Source organism: Lagopus leucura, unplaced genomic scaffold, assembly GCF_019238085.1.
Source record: "Lagopus leucura isolate 7727_CA_CO unplaced genomic scaffold, USGS_WTPT01 Super-Scaffold_100157, whole genome shotgun sequence".
Taxonomy (NCBI): Eukaryota; Metazoa; Chordata; class Aves; order Galliformes; family Phasianidae; genus Lagopus; species Lagopus leucura.
The window spans coordinates 22088648-22115427 of NW_024962334.1; the positions used below are offsets into that span (position 1 = coordinate 22088648).

Consider the following 26780-nt stretch of genomic DNA (forward strand, 5'->3'; position numbering starts at 1 on the left):
ACATAACACTGGCCGTCAGTATAGTCATCACCATTACCTGTGCATTTTCAGCTGTGATGAACAAGAGCCTGTATTCCATGATCATAAAAAGCTATACTAGTAAATGTGAACCACTGTTTCACAGCTGCTGTGACAGCATCATTGCTAAGAAAATGTTGCCCATGCAGGTCCACATTCATCAAACCAAAGAGATGGAAGTCAGAAGATGCAAAATCCATGCTACATGATAGGTATGACAAGACAGTCCTGCCAAGACTGGCAATGTGCTCCATGGTCTTCAAACTGGTATGGGGCCTGGTGATACTGTGCCGTCAGCCAGTCAGCATTACAATGTAGTGGTCAGAGTTCGTGGTTTGTATGGGTTCCAGCAAATCCAGAAAGATCACCTCTTATCCCAAAAAGGCAGTACACATCGCTTTACCCACTGAGGTCTGCGTCTTGAACTTTTTCTTCAGTGGGGCACTCACATGTCACCACTCCAAGGACTGCTGTTTTGACTCCAGCTTATAGCGGTGACACCACATGTGGTTACCGCTAATTATACAATCCAGGAAACCATCACCTTCAGCCTTGTAGTGGTTCTGTAGGTCAGACAGCCTTGAAACAGAGGTTCTTTCTGTTCCTGTGTGAGAATTTGCAGGATCCACTTGGTTCAAACTTTGACATTCTAAAGGAATCACTGTAATTACCAATGCGTTGAAATTGATAGTCAGCTCAGTACACAGTTCCCTAGTCATTATCTTTGAATTTGTGTGGATGAGCTGATTGAGACACTCTCCATTTTGTGGTTTGACAGATACGGATGGCAGAACGTGGCTTGTCTATCATGTCACTGTTATCACTGCTGAAATGCACACCCACCATTTCACTGTGCTCACATTCACTGTTTGGTCTATATAAACATTCAGCAAGTGGAAATTAATGTCAAGGAGTGCAATTTTTTTCTGCATGAAGGAATTCAATGACACATCTTTGGCTCATACACACTCCCACAGCAGGTGCCATTGTGTCAGACTGCCCCTCTGCTGCCATCTGTCAGATGGCAAGAACATGTAATGGAATTTTAGTGGAAATGTTCAATCTCTATTACCATAACACCAACATCCACCTCTGATGTTATGGGCCAACATAATGAAATAGGAGGCATTATTTTTGGAGCATCCTTGTTTAATAACACTTTGCAGAGAACAGATATAAGGGTAGTATATGTAGCAACAGGATATATTTATTTCAATGTGTTATGGTCTACGGATTGAAAATATGCTGCTTTCTTGTCTTGCCTGCTTTTGAATGCTCCAGCTAAACTTCCTGGAGCTCATGCTTAGACACAAACGACAGAGCTTGCTCCTTTCCTAAACAGTTTTCAGAGAAAGCTAAGAGTATATTACTGACAAATTTAAGAAACCACAGGAAACCAACATAAAAGCAGCAATTTGCATAAATGTTCTGTCTAAAATGAAATACAAGAACACAGGATTGTTAGAGGAAATAGAAATTAAGTAATTCTGTAATTGCAAAAAAAGTAATTATACTTGTTAAAATTAATTACAAGATTGTATTGTGATACAGAAGGAAAATCTCTGGCTAACGTGCTATTTCCCAGTCTCTCTCTTGTTTTATATTGGAAATAAGATGTATTTTTTTTTTCAGATCCCTTATCCTCAATAAATTAATCTGGTCAAACAGCACATGCACAGGGATAAAACTATAGCTTTGATTTTGATTGTGCTGCTAATGGTTGCAATTTAGGTAGTCTTGATTTCAAACATGTTCCTGGGGACTTGGACACCTTAAACTGCTAAGAAAAATCTCAGTTCTTACATGGACTCAACTAAATTACTGACTGCAAATAGATAAACATGTCTCTTTTTGTTGACAAATGATGACTCAGAAGTATAATTTTTCAGATATGGTACATATATCTGGTGTATCATCGCACTTTTATAAGAACTATGGACTTACACTTTTATAAGCTGGAAGAATGAGTTCTGAATGGAACAGGTTTTACACGTGTAATGCTGTAACGCTATAAAGTGACAGAAAGCACAGCAATAATAACAGAGTGTCCCAATCCTAAACTGCAGCAAGTGAGAACAAGCCCAAATACAGCAGCAGCTATGGACAAAGAAACACAGGAAAGCAGGAAAACTGCTTACTTTCAGAAACCCTCAGACAGGCAGGGATCTCCAAAAAGGAGCCTCCACTGCCAGCCCTCAAATGAGGTCTGGGAAGGGGTGGATCCTGGCTCCACCCCTTCTGGTCACTCAGAAGCAATATTGCATGCACCTGAGCTCCCCTGCATTGGCCCTACATTCACACCAGGTGCTTAATCACCAGTTCAGGCCATGACTCAGTATTTCTGCTATAACAGATTCCAAATGATTCCAGTAATTCCCAAATATTCAATACTACTACAGGAAACATTAGCTGCACTGTCACATAAATACAACAGAACTATCACAATTAAGGAGATTCTTGAAATCTTACAAATCAACAGTTGAATTTGCATCTCAGAAAAAAACCCAATACAACAAAAATAGCTTACTAGCAAAAGTACCCTGCTTCCTGCATATACACAGCATTGATTTCATATTTCAAAACTACAAAGCTTTATCAACATTTTAGTCGCAGCTCTTAGAAGAAAACAGAAAAAATAAAACTAAAATAATATGTCATAGTAGAATGTGAAACTTAAACAGATCAAAGCATCCCATGATGGCAAGGAGTCTCATTGCTTTGCTTTCAGATTCCCTACAACAGGAGCACAGAAGTAATGTGACAGAAAATGAGGATTTTCTTAATCTGTAGTATCGCAGTCACTGGGGATCAAGATTTAAACCGATGCCTGAAATGCCATAATGTGATGGAAAGTACAACAGTAATAGCAGAGTGGCACAATCCCAGGCTGCAGCAAGCGAAAACAAGCTGAAGAACAAGTCATCTCTGCAGCTATAGAAACAAAAGAAGAAAAACCGCTTACCTTCAGAAGACCTCACGTAGGCAAAGATACCTTTGCCTCCAGGGCCAACCTTCAAATGAGGTCTGCAAAAGGGTAGATCCTGGCTCCAGCCCTTCCAGTCACTCAGAAGCATTGCATGCACCTGAGCTCCTCTGGATTGGCCCAGCCTTTCCACCAGGTGCTCAATCACTGGTTCAAGCTGTGACTCGCATTTCTGCTAGAGTGCCCAATGACAAAGATTTTTTTCCAGTTTACTAAACCAAAGGATAATCATTTTTCTTTTGTCTGCATGTAGTACCTTATGGCACTACTAGGAGACAGGCAGATTTTAAAGCTGTTTTACTATGGCTGTATAAGATGCTCCTTCAATGAAGTATACCACAAACAGTATGTGTTACACTTATAGCATGCATACTGTAAATCATTCAGACGAATCATAACAGAGCAAGATGCCTGTTGACATAGATGAAAATGAAAGTGCATCTGAAGGTGCTCTTTCTCCAACTGCATATCGTCACATCCCTGTGCATGATGCTATATTTAGCTGCATAAATGTAGCTTTGGAAGATCTGTTTTTCAAGTAGTTTGGACCTTCTGGATTCTGAAAATCAGGCTTTCAGAAAAGTGGGACTCTTTCCACACATCCTTCTGGAAAGTTCATTGTTCCTAATTTAAAAACCACAGCAGCAGCAGCAGCAGCAGCCACCTCATGGTTATGTATGACCATGCTTCTGTGTCTTTCTCCCTCTCCTCACAGTTTGTCATTTTTGGGCTTGAATAGCGCAGCCTGCTTTTTCCTAACTCCTCTCATGTTTTTTCTCTATGCTGTCTTTCCAGGATCATACTACAGATGCCAACATCTCAGCCCTGTTTTCAGGGTGCTGGGGGTGGTAGGCAGGGAGGAGGGGCAAGGGGAATGTTCTCCACAAACTCCAACCTATTCAGTTTTTCTTGGAGTTCCTTTGGTTTCTTCTAAGTAGAGCTATCATCAGCTTGCTAAGTTACAGCACCCTAAAGGCTTGCATTGTGAGCTATAATTCAATTTTTTGTCTGTAGATCATGCAAAGAAACATGCAAAGATCTGCCTGAACGAAATAGAAGGTCCATCAAAATATAGAAAGATGAAGGCAATTCCTGTACAATGTTTCTTTTTTATGTTCTTTTGAGAAGGGTGAAAATATATATGAACTGGTACAGAAGAAGATCACAGCATATGCTCGCACCTGTTCAGTAATTGGGAAGTAGTGTCATCTAGTGGTTAACTCAAAGCTAAGTGGGAGCTGTAATTCAGTATATATACATTCTTCTATACTTCTATACATTCTTGTACTGTGTAATTAAAGAAATCTTTTTTTCTTCGTGTCTCATTGATTCATCAAGAAAAAAGCAAAAAAGTAAAGCTGTGTATTTCTGATATTTCAGAAATATATAAGCTCTGCCATACCCTGTTCAGAAGGGCACTTTCCTTTCTTTTGTATCCTATCCCATCCCATACAACGTATTCCTCTGAATGTCCAGACCATTCATAGACTTCATATAGAAGGGTGAATACATGCACTGCTGAAACTTACAGAACTGAGTTAATTCAGCCTTCAAAAATGTAAGAACAGACTAGTCTTTTTACATATAATAATTCTTTATGAGTTGGAACTCAGTTCTATTCAAAGCTGGTTCTGATTCTTCCTTCTTACAATATGACTGTTAGAATTCATGTCCTCATGGAGTCTTAAGTACTCCTTAGTGCTGCTTGTGAGCTCAGGAAAACAAGGACTTGAGCACTCACAGCTGAAGGAAATGGTGGTGTTAAGCACGTACTTAAAGCTAAGTATGTGATTAATTTCTCTCTTCTCTCCAGATTTGGGGTTCATAACATGAACAGAGTACTGTAATCTGACTGTCTGCTTTTGATTTTGTTTTTTTTTTTTTTCTTTTTGTCAAAAGACTTAAAGCTCTAATTTACAGCTATGTCTTAAATAAAAATCACTATAGGGTGTTAACATAAAAGCTAACTTGTACCTCAGCGCAATGTTATTGGCATGATTAGTTGCTATGGAATTTAAATGAGAGCTTCATCCATTACCATTTCATCTACTAAAATAAAACAAACTCAAATCTACCGAAACAGGCGAATGAAGGGCTAACCGTATTAGAATGAAGCAATTATAAACAGGACTTTTCCAGCTGCCCTTGCTAACAGGCAACTCTAAAATAACAGCAATGTATGTCTTAGGTTTCTAATTCTAAAGCCAATTTCTGACCAGAAGGCTAGAGTATTCTTTTTCATCTAATAAGGCCTGAAAGTGACAGTTCTTCGTCATACTTTTCAGCTCACCAAGGCCAAAATGTCATCTTCCCTTGTAAAACAAAAAATCAAAGCCAAATGGTTAAATGCAAAGTTTTGGTTAAACAAACAGTCAGTATTTCAGTGGTTTTATCTGTAGACTGCAGAGCAACTAAACAAAGCCAAGATATTGTCCATCTCTTTGACAGACAAAGAGCCTCAGAGGTCCAGAATGACATGCCCGGGGCTGGCACGTGATTAGAGTAATTAAATTAAATAGCAGGAAACATGTTTTCCATATGCCATTGCCCGGCCACACACAAACTGTAACAGTAAATCTTTTATATTGCATTGGTTCAAGGAAATGTATAGCCATCTTAAAAATGCACGATGCCCACAAAAATAAAGGGAATGTAGTAGCGTACTCAACTGGCTCCCTGGCTTTAGTCATAGGCCTGAAATGCTGAACAAGTTCATTCCTTATTTATTTATTTGTAAGGGTGCAGCTCAAAATGCCCTGAGCATGTGAACATTCAGGAAGCATTACTGGGCTTACACTGGTGGCTAGTGCCGCCGCTCTGATTCAGAGGAAAAAACCAACATTCTCCCCATAAAGTTAAGAGAATCATGTTGGTTATGTTATGATGTGAGGTTTTAATATGCTTCTCCCAAGCTTTTGCAATAATCAGGCTCTCCAAATCTGTATCCAAAAAGGAATTTTTTTGAGTTCTGTTTTCCACAGCAATATGATTTCAAATTACTTTGTTTTCATGGGTGGTTCTTAAGAAAGTTAGTGTGTTTATCCATGTCATAATACAGTCAGAATTGCCAGTCAGCAACATCATCTGTCATCCCTGAATTTACTTGTTGCTGCCCCATTAAGATCAGCTAGAACTTATTCATCTCTTTCTGATTCATCTTTCAGCGGTTGATCATGCCAAATGAAATCATTGTTTTGTTTTGTTTTGTTTTGTTTTAATTATTTTGCACAATAAGGACAAGGTTGCAAATCAGTTTGGAAGGAACAATTAATCAGTGATGTCTCTGACTAAACATCTAGTCCTTGAGATTTTTAGGAGATGACACACAGGAGCGTTTAATATAAATAGAAAATTCTGTAAACTGTGAAATACTCTTTAATATAAACAGAATTACGAATTTAGGGAAAAGTATTTCAGAGCATAAAAAAAATTCTCCTTGAAATTAAACTACAGAAAAATGTATCTGGAAGCTTTTGGTCCAATAGGTAGTGGATAATTTCATAATCATTTTAGATATTTCATCTTCACTTCATCTATTTCCTTAACCCAGAATGCTCAGATAAAAAACAACAGAAACTTCAGTGCTCCTGATTTCAATTCACTGAAGTATTAAGTTTAATAACTAATAATAATACAATGTAATTGAAATAAAGTCTTCCAGGTGGAAAAATAAATGTAAATTTATGTTTTAAAAGTATGTAACAAAGATGATAACAAAGAAAATTGATACTCTTGTCTCAGTCTTTACTTATTAAAATATTTCTCAAGCTATTGAAAGAAAATTCAAGATATAATAGGTATGGACAATAATCATGGAATTACAGAATTACACAATGGCCTGGGTTGAAAAGGACCGCAATCATTTAGTTTCAACCCCATGCTATGTGCAGGGTTGCCAACCACTAGACCAGGCTGCCCAGAGCCACATTCAGCCTGGAATAAGGAATTGAAACTTTCGTTCTTATACTCCTTTGAATACTTTCTTTAATAACTAATCTCCATTATTTGATCTGAAAATCCTGTGTTAAATAGCAAATCTAAAGTCATCAAATGAGATAACATTGAGAGGAATGTGAAAATTGACAAATTGTGTTTGCAGTAGCTATAATTGGGAGGTTCAAAAAAGGTTGAATTTCAAGTTAAATTGTTTTGTCTGACCTACCTATAAACCTACAAAATAGGTTAAAAAGAACAGTTAAAAGGCAGAGCAGTTAATCCCTTGTTACAGTGTTGTCTTCTGAGGACAAAAAGCTAGAGAAAGTTCTCTGAATAACCTATGCAGCAAATAAAAGCCTTTAGCCTCTGGCTGGGGTGATGCAGTCATCACCAGAAGGACATGGAGCTGCTCGCTGAGACAAGGAGGGCTTTCAATCCTAACTGCAGGAGCTGCTGTAGGACATTTTATAGCTGCTTCTCCCTCTCCTTGGCCTTCCCCTACCACTGCTTCCCACGGCAGTGCTGACATGAGGAAGACATCTTGCCATCTGTCTTCCTGCTCCATGGCTGGCCTTGGCCTCCAGCATTGTCCTGTCCTGCCACAGGATGCTGGTCCCTCCACAAGGGGCCCAAGCACATTGGTGAAGCAGTGGCACTGAAGGTAACTCATGGCCTTTCTGAAGAGGATCTAATTTTTTCCATCCCCCCTTGACTTCTGTTAGTCAGAAGGGGGCAAGTTCAGAAAGATCTGCAGAAGGTCTGAAGATGCCTGTAGATGTGCCTTCAGGCCACAGGTGGGAGAAGGGGCTAGAAATGTCATGATGAGGGGTTGTTTGCTGAAGGGGACAAACACAGGGGTAACTTTGAGTGTATTTGTTCTTCACCTGCGAATGCATCCTTGGAAAGCAACTGACTTTCAGCTTTGGCGCTTCTTCGACATTACCTGTTTTGGGAGCATACTCTATCTATGAAGGAGCTGCTTTCCCTATGATCCTCATTGGACAGAGGAGATTTAACCCGTGGAGGAAAATTAGTATCATTTCTTTGCCCTCATAATGCCACAGTGTACTTAGATCTATGAAACTGCCTATGCAAATTCCTGCCACATTTAGAAGGTTCTGTAGGTCAAATGCAATCTACTTCAGTGGAACAATATCCCTTTCTTCTGACTTGCCTTAAGTGACTGAAGCTGTGGTACAAATCCATTACCATTTCATAGGATCTCACCTGATTTAGTTTTTCATTTTCAATACTTCTCATCCATATCAAAGCAGGAAAAAAAAAGAAGAAATAAGAGTAATACCAACACTACATGAATAACAACTTGCTGTGCATGAAACATTAACTATTTATTCTTTCTTGTGACCTTAAAAATCCCAGAGCTGAGCCTGCAGTGGTGGTACCAGTGTTCAGTGCTGGCATTCATTTTTCTGTCGGAAACACCAACAGAAACAGATTTGAAGTTCTCTGTACAAAGTCAATACCTTAAGAAAACTAAAATTCATGCAGAATGACAAAAGATCTGCACAAATGCAAATGGTGAGAACAAAAAAGTTCTAAAAAGACTGGAAAGGAAGATATGAAGAGATGGTCTGTTAAGCTTGGGAACCTTTCATACCCTAAGGCAAGCTATCTAAGAGGATTACAACCCTGAAGAACCCTGGTTATCACCTGTGCAGTGAGGTGGCTGAGTGGCAGAACCATGCTCTCTGATGATGTGTAGCGACTCTTAAACTTGTATTGTCAGTAGAGGAAAGCAAGCTTAGGAACAACTATTCTCTGACTGCCTCTGTTCAGAGGGGATAGCATTTCCCATCAGCACTTTACCCCCATATCTGCTAACTGCCAACTGAAAATATCACAGTACCCTTCTTGATGGGTGCAAAAGGAAAAGACTAACAAAAGCACTGGAGTCTGATGCTCCACTAGATTCTTTATGGAGAACTCAAGCAAAGCCTTCATAATCCCATAGTGTTGCTGCATTCTCATAACTGTAACTTTCACTTTTTTTTTTTTTTTTTTTTTTCCTCCAGAGGAAATACAGGCAATTTGAAGAGAAATACCTCCTCAGACTCCTGGATTCAAAGGTCACAGGCCAGACCATGAAAGGAGGCAGATTATGAACTGCTTTCTGCGTTAGAGCACCTATGTCTCAAAGGCGTTCAGGCTGAACTGCTCTTCCAGGACATTAACCAACAGAGCTTTATTAAGACTTAGCCAGCAGTGTACTGAGGAGCACATTTATTCATTTGTGTATTTTCAGAGAAGGAAACGAGGAAAACCTACAAGCGTGCACTTGCCTGGATGTCAGAAAGAGAAACATTCAGAAGTCAAACATAAAGCATTTAAAGAAGCAGCTTCCCAAGACCACATAATCCACTTCAATAACAATAATAATAAACCCATTCTGTATGATACAGGAAATGATAAATTGCCCATTGGTATGAAAGTAACATCAACTGACTGTTAAAATGTGAAGTGATAATTACTGGGACCTAGACTTACAGCCTTTTGATTCATGTTAGTTACGTACCCCTAATTAAGTAATTTTGCCTCACATTGCCTCAGTGGTCTTCTTACATGCTGCTTTTGCTGACAAAAGGGAGCAGTAACAGAAGTAGCAAATTGCTATGTTGTAAGTATTAGAAGAAGGAAAAGTGTGAAAAATGTTGAATCAAAAAATATAAGCACTGTCAAGATTATTCTATGTGGGTATCAATGAAATGAAAGAATGTTGTTTTGTAATGTCACATCGTGTTCACACACTTCAGTTCTCAATTTAAGTGATAAAATAAGTCTTACTGCACTCTGTAACTGAAGGTTTACAGCAGAAGAAACAAATGAAATTAACAGTCATCTCCTTGGCATTCATTAAGAAAGTGGATTCAATACTTTCTGAAAAATGTGAACATTTTCTACATCCAACTGGGAAAGGCAAATCACTTGTGGAATTTCACACAGAATTGTCAAATAAAGATAAATGAGTTATTCTTCCTGTAGCATTTAATAATGAGCTGCATTTTTTAAGGACCACGCTTAAAAACTTAATAAAGATAGACAGACCCTTATGAGCAAAAAGAGAAAGCTGGCTAAATACTCAGAGACTTCATGTAGATGAATGAAAAATGTTCACAAAACAAATCCAACATCACTGCCCTCTCCTTCCAACCTCCCCAGCCCTCCCCCAGTAGCCTAAGGCCAAAGATTGAATCAAGAAATCATAATGCCAGCCTGTGTTATTTCAGGGTTGTTTTGGGCCTGTGCAGTGACAGAACTGAGGAAAGTCATTACAGTACAAAGTTGGCCTTCTCTTACTGGCTGCATAGTTCAGTGATATGATGAAAGTAGCCAGGGAAGGAAAAAAGAGTGCATAGAAATAGTACAGGTAAAAAAGACTTTCTGGGGCTTCATAGTACTGATCAAGGCCAAAAAATGCTGTAATTTGCCATCAGCTCAGAAGAACCAAGGAGTTTTAACAGTACATCTCCAACCAACCCTACTTATTTTTCAGTTACAGTAGTCTATTACTCCAAGGCAACTATGCAAAGGTAAAACAAAACCCACAAAGGTGTCACAGCCAGATTCAAACCATCTCATTTAATCAGCTAAGACACTGCATTGTTTGTAAATAAATATCTGGTCTGCCAAAGCAGCTCTTAGTTACTAAGGTCCCCACGTAATCATCACGCAGAATCACACACTGATGAAGAATGATTTCAAGTTAGTAAGCTAGTGCCTTTAACTTTACGCTGCTAATGAAGTAACCTTTGGGGTCTCCAATAGCTGTGTGTACCCACAAACAGCCTGGGAAGTTAGCCTGCATGGGCTCAGATGTATGAGGCCAGAATAAAATGTATGATGCTAGAAGAGCATGTCATCAGGGTTCAGCAAACCAAGACCAGAAAGCAGAACTGCGCAGGAAATGTCCTTCCCAGATCTACTTGCATGGTTGAGTGAGGTAACATGGACAGGAAGCCTGAAGTGCTGCCATCCAGCCTTGTCACTGGCTGTGCCTCTTGGGCTGATTGTATTTACTCGCCTTTTGTTCTAATTCTAAACTAGGATGAATTAAAAGAGGAAAAAAGAAAATGCAAAGCACAAAGTCTACCAAATGCAAAGCACAGAGTCTATTAAAATGCAACAGAATAGTGGGATTTCACTAGAGCATTACAGAAGATAGATATAGAAGATATATATTTCTTCTGATTGCCTAAATAGTAGTTCAGCATATTTCTCCACTGAAAAAACCAGGTACAGAAGCACTGCTATGACCCAGATGATGGGAACTACATAAGGAAATCAGAAACTAAACAAATAAATGAAAAGCAAACAAACATCTCTTAAGTGGATAAGTAGGACATGCTGCTAGTGGCACAGAATACAATAAGGAAATTAACTTGGCTTAGCTAATTTTGGCTGCAAATTGTGTTTATAATGGGGAGAAATAAGTAAACATTTTTAGATTGATGTTTGGGGACTGATGTTTATAGATCGTACCTCAGAATGCCAGTGAAGACAAAAACGGGGTACAGTTCACTTACATAACACAGAGAAGTCTTAGTGATCCTGATGACAATGAAGACAAAATGAAGGTAGTGCATGAATGAATTGCTGAAAGAAAAGATGAGTGGTGGTAGTGTCTGGAGTGCTCCTGATTTGCTGTGGCATTTGGCTCTTAATGCTATTTTTTTAACATCAGAAGATGAAAATAAGGCCAGTGTTACAGTATCTACATTCCAATAAGCTGTGTATTTTTTAAGTATATAAATATTCCAAAACATTTTGTCGCATTTGGTAGTAATTACGTCTAAATTGGCATCTATGCTGACTTTACTTTTTGGACAACAGGACAGATTATGTTATCTGCTGCTCGAAAAAAAAAAAAAAAAAAAAAAAAAAAAAAAAAAAAAAAAAAGAATCATAGAATCATAGAATGGACTGGGTTGAAAAAGACCTCATCCAGTTTCAACCCCCCTGACATGGACAGGGTCACCAACTACGAGACCAAGCTGCCCAGGACAGACATGAATATTTATCATAGAAAAAAATAAGACCTGTGGGTTGTATTACACTATGATTGTTTTTTTGCATTATATGTGCTTTTATGCATGGTAAACAAATAATTCAGAAAAAAATGTAGTTGTAGCCTCCACACCAGGAATGCTGTAAAGCAAAAATGTTTAAGGCTGCTCTTCTAATTCCAACATAAGTATTTAAACAAATGTCATCTGAAGAAAATAACCAATGAAAGCATGATTTACTTACAGGCATAGGGTTCTAAATACATAATAATCAACTAAATAAGCAATAAAATGTTGTTCTGTTAATGCTACTTAAGATTTCCTAAGCTAAAACTTGACTTTTTTGTGTCTATGTGTGTATTACTGGCAAAACATTACTTTGCTGTTATATCACTAAAAATAACAACTTTTGATTTACAAAATATTTATTCTTATAAACTTATGTTGTTAAAGAATTGTATTTTATTTAAAATTCTATCAATAAAAGCAGCTAAAATCTTTTGCTACTTAAATGGACAGTGAAAGGAGTTTGATGGCAACAATTTTCTGAACTCTTTTGGTAGTAATAATGCACGTATTTTAGCAACAGAGACAGTTATGTAGTACAGACTGTTTCTTTCTGCAGATCTAAAGCAAATTTGGGGAAATATCACTAACCAGTGAAGCACTGAACATCATTAAGGAAGTGCATAGGTGTTTCTTCACGGTAGAACTTCATTTTCTCCCTCAATTGCTTTAAACTCTGTGAAGTCTACAGATTCCCTCCTTTCAAATATATTTACAGATGGATTCTAGTTTTGCAAAGTTCTTGAGGAGTGTCAAAAAGGTCAGTATATGCTCAGGTTCAATACTTTTTGTGTTCTAAGAAGTTATTTCCATTCATCCACATTTGGGATATTTTTTATAATTTAGGAGCAAATAAAATGGGATTTACCTTTACCTTTTTAACGTGACACTGTGAAGACATGTTCAAGACAAATGCTGTGATGGGAAAATGAGCATGCATCAATACTATTTTCACATTCACTAGAACTTATAATGGCTGATACAGGATAAAATGAGAGACTAAAAGGAAGACTTTGTGTAATCATTGTAAGAATAGTCTAATAAAAACCTTGCTCCTGAAAGCTTTAATTGTTTCAACAATGTGTAGCAAACATATTTGATTATACAAAGCAAAAGCACAATTGAGGTATCAACTTTACACAAAGTCAGATATCTGAAAGGGGATCTTTTAAAAAAAAAAACTTTATTTGAGAAAGGAAGAGACTTATATCAGAAGGCAAAAAAAGGGAACATACAAACAATATATTTACAACACAAAACAAGAGATCACCTCTGAGGGTGTAAATTCTAATAAATACAGTAGATTTAAAATGTAGGAGACAATTGTCAATTAGAAATGTGGGATTTTTTTAAACCCAGTTTTCCTTTTCACTGGTTCCAGGTAATTTCTCTATTTCAATTTTTTCCAAGTTTGAGAGATTCTGAAGTGAAAGTCTACTAATCTATCGGGGTTTCTCACCTGCAGAACATTATAAAAATATCTTCTGTGCTTTGTGAATACATTGTTTTGGAAATGATATTGTACAAAAGTCTTCTCATTTGCAAGTTTCTCCCCAAATAAAATGTATTTTAAAAGATGCACTATCCCTTTTGATGAGGCTGAAGTTTGGCTTCAAGGAAAAGTACAGTTATATAGAATGGGAAAAATATGCAATTTCAGTTTTATATGTTTTTCATTGTGAATGCAAAGTGATTTTTTCATCCAAGACCAATGTAAAGCACACATAAAAGTTGTCTACATTTTGTCAATTAATGCGTGTTTCCTATCTAAGTTGATCATTAAGTTGCAGGAGGCCTTTCGCTATACAGCAACTACTTAGTTGTTGATTTGAGATCTTCTAGGAAAAAGGATAATGTATCTTTATAGGTCGCAACATTTTATAAGAGCTTCAATAGTATTAGAGCATCATGTAAACAACATATGCTAATAACATGTCAGAACAATTTCTACATTTGGCAAAACATCTATCTCTTTTGAAACAGGATACTGCACCTTAAAATACCTTAGCTTTAGAAATATAAATATTTTTTAATAGAAAAAAAAAACTGACAAGGATTCCAGGTCAGTTTGGGATTATCCATATTAAAGGGGATCTTAATACAATGAATCTTTAACTAGCTTAACAAAAGTAAACCTATAAAACAAGGTAAACATATCAAAAGGGAATATGAAGGAAATGTTTCACTGGAAAGCTTCCTTAACAATTTCCCTGCTCGCTTTGTTATTTTCTTTGACAATAAATCAATTCATAGAGTGCCTTTAAAAACAGAGAGAACACTACCCCGTTCCCCCTGCCTTACATTCCTCAGCACATGAATCACTTGGGCTTCCTGTTTCCATAAGGCATTTCCTGCTCCCCCTCTCAGAATCACTTTTCTTGAGGAGAACAGCAGGGACCTGACAAAGTCTTGACTTAAATAAACAGTGCCTGCCATTGCATCCAGCATTGCTCCGTCTGATTTTGGAGCAACAAAAGGGACAGCAGCTCTCTGAAAGCACAGGCTGCACAAATGCACTTCATTCTGCAGCATTCGCAAAACACTGTCAGACAATTTGAAGTTTCCTTTTGCCAAGTTGGCATTATTTACACTGTCCTTATTTTAAGCTTTGTCCATGAGACCTAGTGGTAAAGGTTAAGCAATATTGTATGATTAGTCTTTCTTTAAAACAATAAGCAAGTGTTTGGAGATCAGATAATAACGATAACACTTCTGTGCTTTTCCTTCAATACTGTAATATCTGATTTGGAACCTAATGCTGCATTTTCCTTCTTGCCAGTATTTGCATCTGCTTAATTTAAGGGTGTCTTTGTGGACAGTATCATCAAATAAGACAGAATGAAAAATGAATTAAGCAGTGCAAAAATGAAAACAATGCAATTTTCAAACAGCGCCTTGCCTTGCATGTTTACATCCACCTGGTATACTTCTTTAACTTTGTACTCCAACCTAGGACCACTGATGTAGCAGTCAGTACCTGTCTATGGGGGAAAATTACCCTATTGTTTGTTAACAGTGTTCAAGACTACGGTATGATACATTATATACAGATAGCTGAAAGCAAAAGTCAGAGGATTCAAAATCAGAGAAGAATGTTTCATCAATCAGATCTGGAAACTAAGTCCAGCAGTAGCTGATCTCAACAAGCTAGGTGATAGGAGCTGTCTTGCACTAGAACTAAGCGATGTAATATAATCCTGGCCTAATACAAATTCTATCATCTAATACACAAAGTTTTATGTATAGCAATTGTCTGCAACGGGTATTTGCTTCATTAGGGCCATAAGGATGAGCTCCGCTATGTTTTGAAGTGTGCATACGACACCTTTGCTTTTGTTAAATTCTTTGAATAGTAAATCAGGATTTGCTAGTGAATCAAAACACAACTGCTCGTCAAAGCCTAGAAAATGCATGTGATGTTCAGATAATAACCTTAATTACAAATCCTGGAGCTAAATCTTTGCCTATTACCTGTTGCACAAAAGCAGCTTGCTCCCCAGATTCCATTTGCTGGGTTTGAGTATCCTCATCACTGTCCGGTGGCTCCTCTTTGACCTTCACAGCCCCCGCCTGCTGTCCTATTCTGTCATCCTCACCAGCACTGCTGCTCTCAGCCCTAATGCTGGCCCCACTAGCGGGAGCTCGCTCCTCCTGCATCGAGTGGTCTCCATTCAGCTCTTCTTCAGCTTCCTCCAGGTGGCTGCCAGGCTGCTTTAGCTGCTCAATGGATTTGGAGAGCATCTGGAAAGAGATGGAGGGGGAATAGTTACTGACTGCTTTCACCAATGTAGAACATTGGGAAGTACTAGACACCAAAAATATTACAGCTTCTAGTGCAAGCTCTGCATCACTAAAATATTAGTTTATGAAGAAAAAAAGAACCGAAATTCCTAAGTTAAAGGTCACTTGTTATGCTGCAATAGAAAATACTGTATTTGTAATGAGTGCTATATGGTAATACTTAAGTAAAAATTGGGTAGAATAATGAAAGCATTGTAACACATCTATTACATTGTTGCTGCTGGTAATCAAGAGCAATTAGCTTCCCTTCATACTCTTCAAACAAAAATGCAGAAATTTATTTAACTATATTACTGTTCATTTTTCCCAACCCAAAATAATAAAGGAGCTCTAAGAAATAAGTGAATTAGTAATCTGGTTAATATTTTGCTATAAGTAAATCAGGGAAAGTTCCTACAAGCTTATCCACTAATTACTGTATGCAGGCCCCAATAGACACAGAGGAGCAGTCACTGCTCCCTGGCACAGAGACTGCAAGGATGTCTGGCCCTGATTGAAAGACTGCAGCCCTTGTCATGCATGGTACAGGTTCTTTTGTCTCAGCAGTAATGATATAGTACAATTACTCAGAAAATGCTGGTTTTACACCATTAACCATTGTAAAGCTTTGCTGAGGTACCAGATGCCTGGGTGCTGCAATCAAACCTAGTTTATGCTTTCTTACTGAAGATTTTGCGTATGGATTTTTTTTTAGGGGTAATGGGAACAAAAATGACCTACTAAAAAGAATTAAGTAAAAATTCCTTTTAATTGCTGTGGACACTGCAGAATCACAACATATGCATCCCTCATTCTGCAGGTGGTATGCTCTAAGCTGAGGAAACTTCAATACTGCAACCAGTGCAGAGCATCTCCTTTTAATAAGGAGAATCTGGAAAATTTCTCAGATCAGACTCAGTTGTTTCTTGGGGGATGATACTGACCAGGAAGGCTCTGAAGTGAGCTACATGTATTCAGACCAGGTACACTATTCTGTAACATCTGTGGGTGATCCCTCTCCACTCCTCTGGCATGAAGAAGAAGGAAAGCCTGGCTGCCTGGCTGACGATCAAATACAACTAAAACATCTGTGTGACAGATAATCATATACAGCCACAAGAGTCACTAACGCTGATCCATCTGTAAAACATTCTATGTGCCAGGTACTTGACATCAGGTGCACTATTCTGGAAAAGGAGTGCAGGTCCACAGAAAAGACACATATTTAACTCATTGCTGCTGCCCTTTTATGCTTTTCCACTTTAATGTCAGATGCTTTCTTCTTCTTGCTGCTATATGCACAGAACTTCAGTACCACTGAGCTTTCTGATGCAACATGTGATGTCCTACAGTATATAATCTATACATAGAATGCTTTAAATTCCTCTTGAGTGAAATCACTGGGGAGATACAAGCATATGTTAAGGGGCTGTGAGACCAGCGTGGTTTTTGCATGCATTTCAGCTTGCAGTGTGCCTGTTTTGGGGCCTACTCCCTCACCCATGGAAATCAGTAGGAGATTTGCTCCAGACTGATGACAGAAAGAGCTAAACACATTAAATCTTCTAAAATTCTATGAGATTAAAGTGTTTATTTTCACAAGAGATTTTACAAAGTGCATAAATACTACCAGCTTTCATGCAAAATCTTATGAAGGGTATCCTTTATATTGTGACTTAATGGTGGAAATGAGAATGAAAGCAAGCCTCAGGCAAGGGGCTAGGAGGCACTAGAGTTGTCCTCTCATAGGGCAGAGCATAACAACAATGAAAACCTGAAAACCTGAAAAAGCACTCCTGCTGCTCAGTCTGCTAAGCTACAGCAAGCCCATATCACTGTATCTCCAAACACCACCACACCTTGGTATTTGTTAGTGTGGTTCTTAAAGGCAGCTTGCCCCTGTTTTATTCCAGTAATTACATTAGTAATGGACGCTGTTCAATTCTCCTAAGACAGCAGCATCTTTTTTTATATACTTTTATCTCCTGGCCCTACTGCAGAAAATTACATATCTGGAGACACACAAAGATAGCAGATTACAGTCAATATTTCTATCTTATCTTCTTTATCTAAAGCTGGATTACACAGCAGAAAATAAACCCTGAATGAAGCACTGCCCAAGTCCTTTCACAATGCAGCTGGATACTTCTGCTTACACTTAACATTTAAATCTTTCACTTTAAATCTCCACTTACCACTGTTTTTTCTGAATTTATCTGCAGATACAGTGAAGGAATTTCTCGTTTTTAATGCACATTTATCATTTTGAGAATGTGATTGCTTAATCTGATTTTTAGTAAGGCTACATTTAAAAATAATAACAAAGGATCGGTTTACTTCATGAATAAATTAGTTGTACAGACTGGTCTTCTTAAACCAATATACATTCCAGCTATTGCTATTCCAACTAAAGTTACTAAAAAAAAAGGCTTACATGCTAATGTAACCTATATTTTTTTCCCTTTTATTTTCAGGAAATTAAACTGTAAGGATTGGCATGAGCCAAAGTAAATAGTGGCAGCAGGAGATGAAGCATTTACACACATCAACTCCATTGTATAACTGCAAGAGTCGGACAAACACAAAGTCCAAAAACAATCAAACCTGCTTGGCTGTACAGGAAAATGGATGATGAAGCACAAATAACCTGGACCCTGAAACAGACCACTTTATAGGGCCTCCAGTTGCAGCCACTGTCATTGTGTCTTTTTTGTAATAACAAGCTCTTGTAAAATGGATTTAAAATAAAATGTGCTTACAAAGAGACAAAGCACAAAACCCTGCTGCAGCCACCACATACATTTCTTTCCTTAATTAACTGATCCTTTCCGAAACACATGGCTGTTGTTTCTAGGAACTCATTTGCATGCTTACGGAAACATTTTTTCTCTTTCTGTGCCACGGCTCTCAGGTTACCCTGACCAGCTATGTAAGTTGTTAGCTGTGCTGAAATAACTTGGAAACTGCTTACTGTTTTCTCATTACTCAAGTAGTACACTTCTAAGGGATGCATTTAGCTTTCAAGATCTTTCTTCTACATTGTGGCTTAAACATTAGTTCTTATTGAAGGACAAAATGCTCTGAGCAGTTTTCAGTTACAAACATGTTTAATCACTGCTGTAGCCTTGTCCATATAATCCCCTACTATAAGTAATACTTAAAAGAAGCGATGTGTTTCTGCTCTCATCTTCTGAGGATGTAAGTCAAAAAGGTAAGCTGGAAAGCCAGACCTCAATTACAGTATGATTAATGAAACTAAGTTCATTTACTTAAGTTGAACTTGATCAAAACAGTCTTTCTTATTTCATTAAATATCAGAAGAGTGAATGATGAACCTTTGGTTAACTGCTCTTTTCAATATTCCTAACAAATAATCTTCCTAGTATTTTGCAACAATTAATCAATAGAAATAACCCACATTATTTTTCATTTTTATATTAATACACATTGGTCAATTTTGATAATCTTCTGTAGCACTAATGAACATTCACTCCTATACATTTTTTGTCATATAATTTTTACCTCGCAGTCTTGCCCGGTGAAAGATCTTTAAGTTGACTAACAGCCTGGAATGTTAAGGCACTTCTCATTTAATATTTAATGTTGTCAATACTGTTTCTGTACTTTAACGCACACTGCAAATGGCACAAAAACACATTATTTTAAGAACATTTGTAGGGTTCCCATACTGACCAAATGAAATCTTGATCCCAATGAAGATGGTGCAAGTCTGCACCACATCACACATAGGGAACAAAAAAGAAAAGAAACCACACACAAAAAAGTAGCATTTGAAGTCTGAGGGTTCTGTTTACATGCTGCTCACATTACAACTTCTGAGATTTTCTTAAACTCAGAGTTCACCTGTGGACTTTGCACTTACATTCATTACCTCAAAATCACATTTTTTTTCTTTTCTCCAGCAAGTGGAAGCACAAAAACTTTTTAGATAAAGAGATACACAAATGGAATCAAGATTTCAGGATTTTTATCATAGCAGCAGTCTTTTGGTACCTGATTGCAATAATTTTAGCTAGAGGTTTCAGTCTTTGGTCTCCCTTTACTGAGCAGAATGAAGTTCTATAATGGTGATCAAAGGGTCTTACAAGGAAATAAGCTGCAAGTTGGATAGAAGCATATTAAAGCTGACAATGGCAAAGTCAAGCTCTCCTGAGACAAGCAGAGTTCAGGTTACTGCACATTCATTTTCATTTTTTTTTCCCCAGAAAGCTGGGATGCAAGTTTCTACCTACTTTTGGACATGATGTCAACTTATGCAACATGTTTTTAGGAGGTCAGCATACTAGATCCCGCAGGTATCCCATTTCCAACATCAAAAGCCTGGCATCTGACAGCTGAACAGAAATAATCCATAGGGGATCTTCTCTTTGTTATTAAGGACAGAGGCACACCTCTTGGCAATGATTTGTTTCTATTCAGAATGGAAATGATCCAGGGGGATCCTTTACCCCTGACCTGTGTTAGATTTTGCCTGTTATACCCTCACAGCAGCACTGACTTGCAGTTGAAGTATATGAGCTTGTATGAAAGAAATCACTGATACACAGAAGATAAATAGAAGATCCATAGGGTGGGGAGAGACTGTTGCACTTGCCCTCTTTTTGTTGTTACCTAAGATCTGACCAAATCCATTTTTCAAGGATTGCTGACACATGCCACATCATCTCAGCTCAGAGAAATAACTTAAATAACAAATTCAGATTAAATATATATTAACTCCTTAAGCATTCGAAGTCCTAAACACAAGGAGAAAATGAAAAAGAAATGGAAAATGAATAGAATATCTTAACTTGTTCTAAGCTCTTGGATCAACTAGCATTTCATAGTCTTGTCAGCTAAAAATGGTCCTTGTATTTCTAATCAAACATTTTAAAAAAATGTCTGAGTACTCCTCATTAAACAAAATATTTTTTCAAGACTGTAAGCAGGGAATATATACCTCTATGAGTTTTCATTGTAGGGCCTATGTACAGAATAGTGAGGGATAGAGAAGTGGAAAATAAATATATGTATTCACTCAATACATGCTCAAACTTGTAATAAGAAATGAGATGTTGAGTTGCTTTGCTACATGGCCTAGAATATCTCATTCTAAGAATCAGAGAACTCTGCTTTGCAGAGTTCAGGTTTGATTTTAAGAGCTCTAGAAATGTGTTAGGTTGGGTAATGAATAAATAACACCAACTGCAAATAAAGGCAAGGTTCAACAATGAACAAAGTACAGTCTATCCTGCTGCAGGAGTTCAAAAACATTATGCAAGCACAGGTGCTCAATCTAAACCTATAATTTAAAGACTTAAAGATTATAATTTTAAATTCAGTACTTAATAGCCACTTCCTGATTTGATCATTTCTCACCACTTCTCTGACTACTTTAAATGCCAGTTTTTAGAAAATTACATTTATTTTAGGTAAGTAAGAAAGCACTTGGCTTTCTGTATTGCAGAGAACAGATGTGTGATTGGAGCATGGTCAATTTTAGGACTACACAGCAGATTGGATCAGGGAACAGTATAGTAGAAGAACCTTGCTACTGCAGACCATAAAAAGTCTGATAAACTACCCACATCCACACATAATTCACTGCTTCTGTAGGTGCAGCATGATCCTACTCCTCCTCAGGTGTCTGCTGCTCTGATGAGAGACTGTGGTCCTGATGAAAGCTATCTGCTCTAGGAGTAGTTTTGGAGGAAATTGAGCTAGCTGGAAGAAGGAAGTATGCTGTGATATTTCAAGGCAGTAAAAGGCTGTGGGATAAATTTCTAGTATCTACATATGTATATAGTCTACAGTGTAGACGATAAAAATTAGGTTTACTAGGCTTTAAGGGAAGGAATTGTATTGTCTCTTTACTGCAAATAACCACATGAAAATGGAAGCGTATTTCTAGTGTGTTTTGTTCTCAACATTTATTTTCACTGCAGTTTAACACGGGGAAAAAAAGAGTTACTAAAGCAGCATTATCTCATACCAATTGAACTCTTTTTTAGTTCTTTTCCAGCCTAAATCTAGTGAGGTGCAATGCAGTTCTAGTCATATGTGACTAATATATATACGTGACTCAAGTTTAATTTTCACTTTCAAGACAAATATATCTAGATGCCACAGCATGTACCCCCAAATGCTATGGTAGAAAGTATGTCAGTAAGCATATGACCTGACAAAAACATGTCACTGTGTTCTTTGCTTTATGAAAAATGCACGACCAGTAACTGACTAGATTGCAGTGAATACCCACAAACAGCACAAAGACTCAGTACTTCACTGGTAAAAATCCTTTTCAGACAACTGAGGGCAGGTGAAATATTTTCAAAACCTGAGGCTACAAGATATACATATGCCATCTTGATTAAACATATGGAATGCATACTCAAAGAAAAGCCAACTGGAGTCCTAGTTGAGTAATCAAAACACCCAAGCTGAGAGGGGTTAACATGCAAGGATCAGCACTGAACTTTGAAGCTTTCTGGTCTTCATTTTTCCTAATTAAGGCAAGATTTAATAACCAAACCACTGTACAAACTATGTTCTTAAACTCTAGGTTTGTTTCTAATTTTGTTGGGAATTCTTAGTAGATTCCAAAGAATCAGTACCCCCTGGGAAGTTCACCCTGTAAGGTGGATTGATTTTTTTTCTTACTTTCTCATAGGTACAAAGATTGAATGTCCTGCTTTTCATCTTTTCTCCTTTGCAATTAGTTCTTTTGTATATTTTCTAAATAACTCTCAAGAAAAACAAGAAAAGTAAAGATTTATGATTACTACAACACTGATTTAGTCAAGCAGCTTGAGGAAACATTTTTGGGGAGATTATGTAGTAAGAGAAGAAAAAAGTTTTTCAGATAGAAGTATTTAATTACTTGCATATCTTCATTTTAGAGCAGGGAATGATATCACATCTGTTGCAGAAACATTTGCCCCAGAGAAGCCTATCTAGATACTGCTGTACTTTGTTTAATGGTGGCTGGTCCTTTTTTTCTTTCTTTCACTCAGAAAAATGTGTTACTCTTCAGGGAAACAGGCATAGTTGAACTCTGTATCTGACATGAGCCATAGCAAATCCTTCTCTTTCTCTATCACTGGTATTTTTATATTGCGATATAGATAACAAGCTTCTGCATTACTGCTAAATTTACAGAGAAGTTGATTTGATAAAAGCTGGTTAAAATTTCTTCAGATGATCAATACATTTTTAATAAAAACAAGATAAATTTGATCACTTGATTTACTTCAAATGAATCATATATTTACTCCACACAAAATTCCATTGTGAGTAAACCTAAACTATGATTCAGCAGCTGAATTGAATGATCTCTGAAACTGGAAATGGCAAATTAAAAAAAAAAAGTTGGATAGCAGAAATATAGTATCTGTAAGACATCATTCGACAGTCAGCAGGAAAGCATTTGCAGTCTAAACCTAAAAGATTCTTTGATCCCTATTTCATTGAATTGTATTTTTATTGACGCCAGCAAGCATAAACAAATCTTGTACCACATTTCAGAAAAATGAAAATTGAAGACCTATGCACATGTGTACACAGTATGCATAAGCAAGGTACTCATGCAAGAGCTTGTTTATTCTCATCTACCACATGACCCCAGGATCTACACTTCACTATTATTTTTCAACACGTATATTCATTAAAAATTACTTTCTTTGGGAACTCACCTTATTCATGTGGATCTGTTGCTGGTACTGTTTCTGCTTCTCCAAAAACTGTTGATGTTGCTGTTGGATGACCAGCTGCGCCAAAGTGCTCTGAGGAAGAGGAGCTGACTGGGTTCGATTCAGAGGCCTGTGGCGAGGCAGTTTGTGGGCAGCTCTTATGCCAGGTGAGACTCTTTCTTTTGCTGCCAAAGGAGACTGGGGATGAAGAGGAACCGCTCCTGCAAAACCATGACATTTCACTCCAGTGTAAAGAAAAATAAACTACCAGTTCTAACAGAAGAGTAAGAAGAGGGGTGTATGCTGCAGAACTTTGAATCAATGCTGATGCAGTGGGAAGTGTACTATACGCCTAGCCATGCTAGGAAGTTCAGCAGCTGCAAAAGAATGTGATGAAGTAATCATTTTCTCTTTACTGTAATCACGGAATCCTTTGAGGCTAATGGAGCAGAATCACTGAAGTGGGAAAACAAACATGCTATCCTTTCTTTTCCCCCACCCTTCCTCTTTTTATAACATCTAGAATAGAAATGTCATTAAAAACATCTAAAATGATTATTGTGTTGAAACTTTGATCATTACCAGTTACAAGAAGTTTCTGTTGTCTCATCTGTTCTTTCAGTAACAGATGTTGCAAGAGAGCCTGGTGGCTGCTGTTTGGTTTTCCCTCCAAAGCAACATGAGGATGAGTTGAAGATGGGGGAATATTCCCCCCATACTGTCCAGCCAAGGCCACTCCTGGTCTGAGTGTCTGGGTCTCTCCCTTCTGCTTTTCTTTGAATGATGATGAAGCCTGTCAAGACACAATGACACTGGTAACTGCTTTTCACTGTCTTGGCCACTGTTATCTCCACCTGATTAGATGGTCTAATATATACTTTCTGAATGCAGAAGAAAAAGTTAAAATCTTTCTCTTGCACTTTGACTGTGAGATGAAAAGGGAGGAGGAACAAACACTGCAAGAAAGAGCAGCTAAGAAAGTAAGCAACTAACTTTTTGGGGCTTACTTTATGCTTACTTTATACTCTGCCATCACCTTTCCCTGAAGAATAAACACCAAAGTAAACTTTACATCCAGTTTGCAACTACTTCTTCTGCTAAGAGAAAAAGACCATATTTGCATAAATCAACCCTTTTGTTTTTTCAAGTGTCAAAAGTAATATTTGGGGCCAGCTGACTATATCAAAAAGCTCACATCACTTGAGTGAGAAAATTAAATATATTTTCATTTCCTTTTTTAATGTTCTAAGATTACTTTGAAGTTAGATTTTATTTTACTTTATTGTTTGTGAAATAGCTATGAAATTTTTGACAACATGATCTGGAAAAGTAACTACTACTTTTCATGATCAATTCAATTTTTCCATCCCTTAAAAGCAATAATTTGCTTATAAATATCTCATGAAAGACTTCTAGAGAAATGATTTAAAGCCTACACAATTTTGCTTTCAAAGTTCTATGTCTGATTTTAAATGCTGCACTGCAGCAATATGCTATTGGTTAAGGGTACTAAAAAAAGCCATTAAATGGCAAGAAACTTTAACCTGAAACTACATTAAGCACTAGAATTGTGCAGTACTTATTACAAACCATAGTAGACTGTTTAGATACATATATTTTTTTACACACTGGAAATCTAGAATTTTTATAGAAGTTACCAATTCACTTTCTGTAGAATATGAATTACTAAAATTTCTTCAAAATATATACAGTGGTGTATAGAAATAACATATTATGATGATGATTTTTGCAGGAAATCAAGGAGGCTAAGTTTTGACCAGGATAAAAATTAAAAGTTCTTTTACTGAGCCTCAGTACTTTTTTTTTTTTTTTTTTTTTTACTTCTAGATTCCTGTAAATTTGGCTAATCTAATGATCCTTTAACATCCATCAACATGATTTCAATACCTTTTATCTCTTTTCTCATACATTTCACACCCTAATTTAACACTTAGCTCTAAATAGACTTGATTGCTGCAGATTGAACAAAGGATATATGAATGTAACTAGTCATTAAATGTTGCTTACGTATCTACAAATTTGATTTATATGATTAAGCCCCCCAAAGAAAAACAAACTTAGCTGCAGGAATGCTGGATTCTTCCTCTGCTATGCTTCAGCCCAGCTTAGATTTCCACTGGCATCTCATTATAGAATGTTACAGGTGCTGTGCTTTACCAGGTAGGAGGGATTATACAATTTGAACTTTTATGCTCAATGGTCTCCTTCAAGAACTTTTTATCATATCTGAAGTTTGTTATCATTCTTACAGATATAACTGCAATACATATGGCCCATACTTAGCTAAACTTCACATCAGCTCTTATTTCAGATTAAGAATAAGAATTGCTTTCAAGTTGTTCCCCTAAAATTTTAGATACTGCCCAGTGCAAAGAAAGGTCTGGCACCTACTCTGGTTTGCTTATGCTCCAAAAAGGAGAAAAGGCAGAAAGCAGGTTTTCTCAGAGAAAAAGTAGGAAGAAAAAGTAGGGGGGAAAAAAAGTAGGAGCAAAATAAAGGTAGGAGAAAAAGTAGAAAGGCTTAAGATTGATCACTTACGCTGATTTGAGATTGTACAGCTGGAAGTCCCAAGGTAATGTTGGGCAAAGAAGGGGACGTGTACAGACTCAACAAGTTCACTGATTCATCCTGTATCAAAAGGCGTTGCTGTGAAACCAGATGCTGAAATAAAGAGGAAAAACAATATACATATAACCTCCAAGCTCTTTTTTAATCTTGGCAACTTCATGCCTATTATGCTGCTATATTTAAAGCCAGTTATGCGCTGTGGATTGACTTGCATCACAAGGAGGTTGAAGATAATAGGTACTGTCCTTGTAAAGAAAGTACTGATATTTTCTTTCTTAAGAAAACATCTGAAATACACCTAAGCTAATGCATTGGCTAATAAGTCAAATTTCTACTCAAATCCAAATGCTTGAGGATCCCTAGTTCATCTCTTCTCTCAGCAACTGCACTTTTACTACTTAAAGATCATTGGGATTTTAGCCAGTGAATTATGGATTACATCTAGACAAATCAAAAGTGTCATGAATACAGATGTATTAGACCTCTACCATAGTTAATAACATCGTTGATGTAAAATACGAAAAATGGCTCCTACCTGGACTATGCATTATTTACCCATATTGTGAAAGAAGACATTTCAAGCACATTATTAATTTCCATTGACATGGGAATTAGGGGTAGAAAGAAAGGCACATTAGCCCTTAAAAAATATACCTTGTCTATCTCTGCATGAACACAAAGAATAGAATACCATCATTC

At 37.3% G+C, this 26780-nt stretch overlaps 1 protein-coding gene across 8 annotated transcripts in view; it reads right to left on the reverse strand.

The window, feature by feature from the left end:
• The window catches only part of HDAC9 (histone deacetylase 9), a 443223-nt gene that overhangs the window by 161727 nt on the left and 254716 nt on the right, over nt 1-26780 (reverse strand). For 7 of the 8 annotated variants that reach the window (XM_042888325.1, XM_042888322.1, XM_042888321.1 and 4 more), the window contains 4 exons: nt 26052-26174; nt 24075-24285; nt 23496-23713; nt 13189-15765 (listed from right to left, as the gene is read on the reverse strand). In XM_042888325.1, the coding sequence (XP_042744259.1) occupies nt 15445-15765; nt 23496-23713; nt 24075-24285; nt 26052-26174 (873 nt within the window). In that variant the 3' untranslated portion in view covers nt 13189-15444. Of the gene's footprint in view, nt 1-13188; nt 15766-23495; nt 23714-24074; nt 24286-26051; nt 26175-26780 lie in introns of those variants that run through there. The other variant, XM_042888328.1, reaches the window with a different exon arrangement.